The 8,978-nt window shown below is 32.9% G+C and overlaps 1 protein-coding gene across 1 annotated transcript; it reads right to left on the reverse strand.

Annotated features, from left to right (window-relative positions):
* Window positions 1-4,267: 4,267 nt before the first annotated feature.
* Window positions 4,268-8,506, reverse strand: LOC128202500 (uncharacterized). The gene is made up of 2 exons (XM_052903074.1): window positions 7,015-8,506; window positions 4,268-6,861 (listed from the first exon to the last, which is right to left on the reverse strand). Exons 1-2 carry the CDS (start codon window positions 8,504-8,506, stop codon window positions 4,268-4,270), a joined length of 4,086 nt encoding a protein of 1,361 aa, XP_052759034.1.
* Window positions 8,507-8,978: the final 472 nt, after the last annotated feature.

Raw genomic sequence — 8,978 nt, forward strand, 5'->3', positions numbered from 1 at the left:
TCAAATTGCTAATACCGGAAATAATTATGATGCGCCGTAAAAAAGAAACAAAAATTCATTTTAATTAATGCCTAAATCTTCTTTTAAAAGTTAGTTAAAAAGTTCTCGTTTTATTAACTGACTTTAAAATTTGTCTGATTTTTTCATTCTATTTTATTAAATATATACAGATTATGTGTAACAGCAAGACTACTTTAAAAAAACTGTGGACCTAAACGTATATTACAAGTTAAACATATAAAGAGCTACACAATACAATCCAGAAGAGTTTTTCTTACCTTCTAAACATATACTGAAAGAGGCACATTAACCCATCTCTTTTGAGGATAGTAAAATCGCAAAGTTTAAAATATTTTTTGTAGATCTAAAAGTACATTTTTATAATTTCAAATGTCATATATGCAGGAGGACAGGCTTTATTGAGAAAATAGAGAAGTAAAAACAGATTTCATTTTAACTTTCTAAATATTATTTAAAGAATACGAGTACAACAATGAATGAATTCTGCAAATAACGGGTTATGAATTCAATAAAAAAGGAAGTCATAGTAAATATTTTGTTAAAAGAAAAGTTTGTGAATTTTACTTTTGATGAAAATCAGAATCACATTTCCACATAAAATTTTTATATTTTTCTAATTTTGTAGGCAACATTATTTCAGTTGCGTTTTTTAAAATATAATAATAGCATATAAAATCTCATCAAAGTAAATGTTCTTTCTTAAAAGTAAAATAAGTAAAATCAATTCGCCTATTTTTAGATAATGTTTTTTCAAAAAATGTTCGTAAGAGATTTTCATATAAATTTGTTTAGATTTACTAATAAACAAGAAAATGATATGAGAATTTTAGCTTTCCAAGAAGAAAATTAGTACAGCAGCGTTATTATTACAAGTATTTATGGAAAAGTACACCATTTAATATATTATCTTCTTTCATAAACTACTAATATTATAAACGTGAAAGTGTGTTTATTTATGACCTCCTGGCGCTTTAATGACTCAACAATTTCTCCTGAAATTTAGTATACGAGTACACATACTATCTGGAATTAATAAGTATGTAGACTACTAATAATTCCGGCGGATTTACTTATGACGATTACGCGGACGTAGTCGCCGGTAAAAATTTGTTAGTTGTTCCGCCTATACTTTCTCAATTTTGGTTCTCTTGTCCACTCCACTTATAAACTCGTTAAAATTTATAAACCTACTGTATCCGTGACGTTGGCCATGCTGCGAGCCTTTTATTTTCCCTTGGGAATGAGACATTTCACCACAGTAAAAATTTTCTATATTATGTTGACCCAGTTCCTAAGTTCACCATTGTTATGTCACATTTTTATTATACACATAGATGTATCACACAAACTATACCATCTGAGTATCATGCTACGGCCTACGATTTACGACCTATGCTCTTAACACCGACAAACCTCGCAGGATCTATCATAGCGGCCCATCAACCTATGTACGCGCACACTGTGTCGCCCGCCGTTTATATGTATACTTACCTACCTATCATTCCTATTTACTATATTCTAGATTTTTTGAAATATACTCTGGTAATCTATACTTCAACATAATTAAATTCGAATTCAAATCATCTTTATTCAGACAGACGTGTCTACTTTTAAATTGTTATTTTTCAAATCGACTGCAGAGTTCCGAAAGTTGTTATCTGTTAAGAAAAGCCCGCAAGAAACTCAACAGTAACTCTTTTAAACCTCTATTAATATTTACATATAAGTACACATATATCTATTTAAGTAATGACTATTTCTAAAATTATATGGTCATTAAAAAGCCCGTGCATGATCGACGCTATACACGCTTGTCATTCAAGTCACTCAACCTATATTTGTTTCGATCTCGCTGTCGTATGTTCTCCTCTGTTTGTATTACATCAATTTCTTCCAAACATTACATATTAGAACTTATCTTACTTATCCTGAGCGGAATCACCTACCTCATCAAACCAAGAATCCCTGGGGCAGAGTATTTCGTTAGATCGTCCAATTAGGTTTTCACTCCTGAATAAATTTCGCATTTGGGTGCAGACAGAATACTTGGCGAGGTTGTAGATACATAACAAGTATTATAGGCAGCTCATAAATATCGACGTCTCTACCACTGCTATGTCTGTATATATGACTAGATATTCTGCAGATTGCATCCATATTCTTGGGAAAAGAATAAGTTTATTCCGCAAAATTTGTTAAGTATAATAAATCAATTGAATAAGAAAATAAACACAATTTATCTTCTAGTGTTGATGCCATTTTGTTGTTTGTTTTAATAATCCCAGTATTTAACTAACAATGGCTAATGCTGGCTCTCAGTAAACGTTCTATCTATTCTATTTAAGAGCTGCGCTCTTGTCGGTGGAGCTCTTGCCACTCACTACGATTTTTAGCAAGTCTCTTCACCTATTGATACGACACGATACCAACTCCTTGCTAGTAAACGTTACGATTCTAAATTTATTTTTCAATATTTTGTATTATTAAATTTTTGTTATTCACCTCTGTAGAAGCTGTATAGTAACATTACTAAGAGATTATCATTAACTATTATTTAGTTCTTTTTTTACATTAAACAGTTATAATTTTTTTGTACAATTTTTACGATTCTATACTTACAAGGTAAAGGCATGTATAAAGGAACCCTTATGGTGAGACTTTATCCGTCCATCTGTCACAGCTGAGATATATTTCAGCATAGTTGCTTAGATGTAACTTTTACTGATACTACTTACATATTATTAGCCTAATATGTAAATTTATTATACATATTACAATAAAAATAACAGAAAAAATGTTTTTTTTTTAACTCTCTAAAACAACTAAGTGTTCAAAAAGGTTACTAGTCTAAGTGGAATATAATATGAAAGGGATTCGTTTGTGCATTTAAAAACTGATTTTATATTTGTTTTTATGCTGCGTGATTTTTAGGTATGATCGAAAATATGAGAAAAAACAATCCCCCCTCTCCCTTATTTAATCACAATAGGGCTCAAAATAAAAAATTACAAATTATACTCATATTAGTATCAATAATAATTATTATTGGATATCTGTATCGTAATATGTGCAATAAAAGTTACTTTACCTCATATTTATACATTTATGTACGGAACCCTCGACACGTAAGTTCAACTCGCACTGATTTTATTTTCTTCAGTGATCGTACAAGTAATTTTATTGTGAAAAGTCACGCCATGTGGCCGTATTTCTCGTATGACGAAACACTATTTAGCGCAACGTCTGTGACTATACTAACGAGACGCATCGCTGAACATTTGCCCTCTTAGTGAATACACAGCTTTTTATTAACACCATATTTTCCTTTGAATTCTAAATGGAACGATGTTTTTACGAACTTGTTTATAAATATATGCAATTCATATTGTACGAGAAGCTCTTTTCACCGAATTAAGAAAATAAAAGTTAGCTTTTAGAAATATAACAAATAATACTCGTGCTTGGTAATCTTCGTTTCATTTGAGAGTTTCCTCTTATCGGGGCACTATGCATTCATTCTCTCCCAGGCAACTCTATTGCAGACCATATCTTTGACCTCCATATACAACATAACACCTAGTGTTTCTTTATCATCTCTCTCATGTAGTTTTTTCTCGGTCTTCCCCTTCCTCTTTTACCCTCTATTTGGTAATAAATGATGTCAAATTTCCATTGGTCGCACGCAGATACTACATAGACACGTACACACATACGTAGATATATACTATAAAAAAACAAAGTTTTACAAATAAATTTACTTATAATGCAAATTTTATTTTCAATACATATTATCCATAATCAACAGCATCCTGAGTATGATAGCAAGCAGGCTGGACTGTGTGTACGTTAATCACTGCTGCGCAATTTCCAATGGAATTGTGCAGCGGTGATTATCTGTATACTGCTTAATATATTGTATGTGTGTATGTGTGTGTATGTGTATTGTGTATGTAAATTTACTAACATTAGTTTTTAAGAATATTGTTACTAATAAATATTTAATGGACCAAAAAGTCTGAAATAAAAATTATTATTATTATTATTATTATTATTATTTTTTTTTTATGCAAACTTTATTACTCAGCTATAGCTGGTATATACGCTACTTTGCGTATACTGCACTTACGGGCCGAGACCAAGTAAGTGCAGTGTGTGAGTTTTTGTGTGTGTGTGTGTGCGCGCCCATGCATGCATATGCATGTGCATGCTCACGCACCTATGGCTATGTGTATGCAACTATTACATGTTATGTCTCTGTGGTATTATTAAATGTTTCGTTTTCTATTTGCAGGAATTTTCGAACAATTCTGCATGTATTCAATATTACAGCTTTTTGTAGTGTTGTATATAGTGTTTTACGCAGGTCTATTTCTTTCAGGCTATGGTGTAAATGTTTGGGTATAACTCCTGTGGTTGAGAGGACAATAGGTATCACATAAACTTTTTCTTGTTTCCAAAGTCTTGTTATTTCGTCTTTCAGTTCTGTGTATTTACTTATTTTTTCCGCTATTGTCTTCTGGATGTTATGTGTATTGGGGACGGCGATATCTATTAGGTAAGTTATTTTATTCGTTTTATTTTGTAAGATTATGTCTGGTCTATTGTAATGTATGGTCTTATCAGTGAGTATGGCTCGGTCAAAATATAGCTTATATGTCGCGCTTTCTAACACAGTTTGTGGAGTGTATTTGTAATATGGAGTATGTGTGTTTTGTATTAGATTGTACTTGTGTGCTAGGTTTTGGTGAATAATATTAGCTACTTGATCGTGTCTGTGCTTGTAGTCTGTCTGTACTATTGCCTTGCATGAGCCTGTAATGTGTTGAATTGTTTCTGGAGAGCTATTGCATTTTCTACATGTATCAGAGGTGAGTGTTTTTGTAATATATTTCTGATAGTTTCTGGTCTCAATGACTTGATCCTGTATAGCTATGATAAAACCTTCAGTCTCTGGGTATAAAATTCCTCGACTTAGCCATGCGTTCGATGCTTCTTTATCGACATTAGATTGACATAAGTCGTGTCGGTGTCTCCCATGTAAGGACTTTTCAGACCACGCCGTCAGTTTAGTTTGATTGTTGACGAGCGTCTCATTTGTCTGTGTACTTCCATCTTTTAAATTTAAAGGTGTCAATTTATTGTCATTTTGTACTATGGATTTGTGAAGCGCTGATGATTCCATTTTGCTGAAGAAATATTGTCTTAAACTTGAAATTTGTGTGTTGTGTAAGTTTACGATATCAATCAAACCCCTGCCTCCTTCTTTTCTAGGTAGAGTTAATCTTTGTATGCAAGATCTAGGGTGGTGTTTACGATGTTTTGTCATATTTATGTTGATTGTGCGCTGTAATGATTTTAGGTCTGATTTGGTCCAGTTTATTATGCCGAAAGAATAAGTCAGTATGGGTATAGCATACGTGTTTATCGCTTTAATCATATTTCTGGAATTAAGTTGGGTTTTTAATACCACATTCAGTCTGTGTCGGAATTGTTGCTGTAGTTTTAGTTTTATTTCTTTATGGTTTATAAAAAGTGCTTGGTTGTAACCTAAATATTTATATACTTCTTGTTCGCTAAGTGATGTTATTTGTTCTCCTGATTCTAATGTGTAGTTATATGGGTGTTGACTTCCTGCCCTAATGGAATTTATTTTACATTTCTCTAATCCAAACTCCATTTTTATGTCATTTGTAAATTGTTCTACTATTTTCGTTAATTGGTTCAGTTGGTTTTCGGTTTCGGCATATAACTTTATATCATCCATATACAATAAATGGTTTAATACATTTTTATTCATATTTGAAGACTGATCATCAGTTTCTTTATAGTTTAAAGGGTATCCTACTGAAGAAGAGTTAAGCATATTTGAGAGAGGATTTAGAGCCAAACAGAACCAGAGTGGGCTGAGGGCGTCTCCTTGGAATATGCCTCGTTGTATTTTGATCGGTATAGTTTGTATTGTAGCTGTGAGGGTTTTAAGTTGTAATTGTGTTGTCCAGTTTGCCATTGTTGTTTTCAAGAAAGTTGTTATTTTTGGATGAATTTTATACATTTCTAAGATTTGTACTAACCAAGTGTGAGGTATTGAGTCATATGCCTTTTTGTAATCAATATACATAGTGTGTAAGTTTGATTTAGCTTTATGAACTTGTTTTAGTATTACTGAATCTATAATTAATTGCTCCTTACATCCTTGAGAAAATTTCCGGCATCCTTTTTGTTCTTCGTTCAAAATATTATTAGTGTCAACATGTTGATATATTAATTCAGCTATGCAGGCAGTAAGTATTTTGTATAGTGTTTGTAGGCAAGTTATAGGTCTATATTTGGACGGATTCTTACGGTCATTGTGGTCTTTTGGTATCATAAATGTTATTCCCATTGTTAGATAGGAAGGCATCGTATTAGAGTCTTGGATAAAATTGTTTATGTAGTTAAGTAAATGGATATGAGTATTTGTAAATTTTTTATACCAATAACAATGTATATAATCTGAACCTGGTGATTTCCAATTATATGAATTACGAAGTACCTTTTCAAATATATCTGTCGGAATATGTTCAAATGCCATTGGTTCTATTGTTATATCACTTTTGTTAATTTCTTTTTGGATCCATTCAGCAGAGCAATTGTGTCGAACAGGTTGTTCCCATATTCCTGCCCAGAAAGATTGTAATTCTTCGGGGTTGGGTGTGTCAATCTCATTGCTATTATTGTGTTGTGTGTTTGTCGTATTTTGTTTAATGTTTCGGTAAAATTGTTTTTCGTTAGTGTCGAATTGATTATTTTGTTGTTTTCTTAGTGTACATGCATTATATCTTCTTAGCCGACCCGATGTAACTGAAAGTTTTTGTTTCAGTGTGTCTAATATATGTGTAAAACATGTATTTGGTGATTCATGTATGGAATGGATTTTGTACTGCTCTTTTATTTTATTTACTTGTATCTTAAGCTTTTTATTTCTATTTCCGTTAATAAATTGTGTTACTTTACCTATTTTTGCTCTGAGGTCATTTACCTTATGCTCTAGTCGTTTCTGCCAGCTCGGTTTGTATTGTTTTTGAGTAATTTTTTCTTTATCTGTTGATCTCAACTCTAATTTTGCCCCATTAGCTTTAGAGGCCGTCCAGGCTGCACAATATATAATAGTCTGTAGAGTGTTAAAGTCTGTATTGTTGTTGATGTTTTCAGGGATAATTATTGTATTTATGTAATCAACTATTTTCGCAAATTTATATGATGATTTTTGTTTAGGTATATATGTTCTGGATGTTGGGTTAGTAAATTTATAGTATTGCAATGCTTGTTCGAAAAGTTGGTCAATTTTCAAGTCTCTTTCTAGGTTTCTTGTATTCATTGGAGATGATAGTTGTTGATCATTTTGTTCTATATTATACATGCTATTTATTTCTATTTCAATATTATCATTGACAAAATTATGTGTAGTGTTTGTATCAGGATTTAGATTATCTGTGTTGATTTGATTTGATTGAGTGAGTTGCTCTTCAGACACTTCTTGTCTTATTGTATTTAATCTGTTTTCACTTATATATTTATTATTTATGATAGCCCTTCTCTGATCAGCTATTCTTTGTTCACTCAAATGAGCGAGTGATGGAAAGTGGGTAATAAAACTCTCATGTAAGCTCTTCCTATAAGCAGTTTTATTTGTCTCCAAAAGTGTGATTCGATAGTATAATCGCATTAGGGTTTCATTGTGTTCAGTTGTCCATTTTAATCGGGTTTGTTTAATTTGCTTATTTCCTGTTTCTGAGTTTATTTGAGATGTCTGCGTGGGCTGTTGTGTAGTATTTTGTTGATTTATGTTATTGGATACTTGTGAATGTTCATTGGTGATTTGGTTTATATTGTTTTGGTTACACTGTAATTTTTCTGTCACTTCCATATAAATTTCATTTATTGTTGTTTGTGGAAGAAGTTTATTTCGTAAAATAGCTCTGCGCTGATCACCTATTCTCTGACGGCTGACTTGCATATGTGGGTATTTTTCTATAAATCTCAGATGGAGTGCTTCTAAATAGGCATTTTTGTCAGTATCTAGTGATGTTAATAAAAGATAAGTGCGCAGTATGAATTTATTCATTTCAACTGTCCATCGTTTGCGCTTACGAGGGATACTTGATGTGGGTGCAAGTACATGGTCAATATTGGCCTCTTGCACAACACTATCAAGTGTACTAGATGATGAAGTTCGTTTTGTCATATACGAAGGAGGGGTTGAAGGAATGGATGAGTATAAAGAGGTAGAGTCGTCGTCTATAATGTCGGCTGTAGCTTCTACGTCGTGAGTCCGCCTGTTCAACTCCCGACGACCGGCTGTAGCATCTTGTGTAACGAGTGCCCGCCTGCTCAGCGCCTCGTCACCGGTGTCCCGTAAACTGTAGCACCCAGCACCGGCTCCAGGTGCGCCCCGGCGACCCCCGGGCAGCGACCGTAAATTGTATTTTTTAATATTCTGCTCCATAAGGGTTTTGTATTTGGGATGATTAGTAGGAAGGGTAGCCTTGTTGTGCAGGCTTTGTAGCTTAGTTCCTTCCGAATGGGGTATTTAGTCTAGATGTGCTGACTACTAATTTGTACCTCCTTCCCTTAAGCCCCCCCACCACGTCAAGGTTCAATCCCCTGGGGGGGTTATTATTATTATTATTATATCTTATATCCTGGTGTTGAATAGTCTACAACTACCTTTTTCAAGAAATGAGCTATCTAAGAAATTTTTTTTTCTAATCCAGCTCTACATCCAGACATGCAGCAATTTAAAATGACAAAACAGCTGACACACCACCTGATAACACACCCATTATTAAAAATATTTCAAATATATTACTTACCCGTATGCATCATAAACTAATAATGAAGCAAGTAAAACATGAACATACTCGTGTCCTACAAATTATAATGTACCGTGTAGTGAATTTGCTTTCATTAATATGATA

This window comes from Galleria mellonella, unplaced genomic scaffold (assembly GCF_026898425.1).
Source record: "Galleria mellonella isolate WM207_F2 unplaced genomic scaffold, CSIRO_AGI_GalMel_v1 utg132, whole genome shotgun sequence".
Lineage (NCBI taxonomy): Eukaryota > Metazoa > Arthropoda > Insecta > Lepidoptera > Pyralidae > Galleria > Galleria mellonella.

Coding starts and splice junctions, on each gene's coding strand:
- LOC128202500 (XM_052903074.1), bottom strand. CDS start 8,506: ATGGAGCAGAATATTAAAAAATACAATTTACGGTCGCTGCCCGGGGGT. Junction 6,862..7,014: donor TGACCTCAGAGCAAAAATAG/GTAAAGTAACAC, acceptor AAAAACTTTCAG/TTACATCGGGTCGGCTAAGA.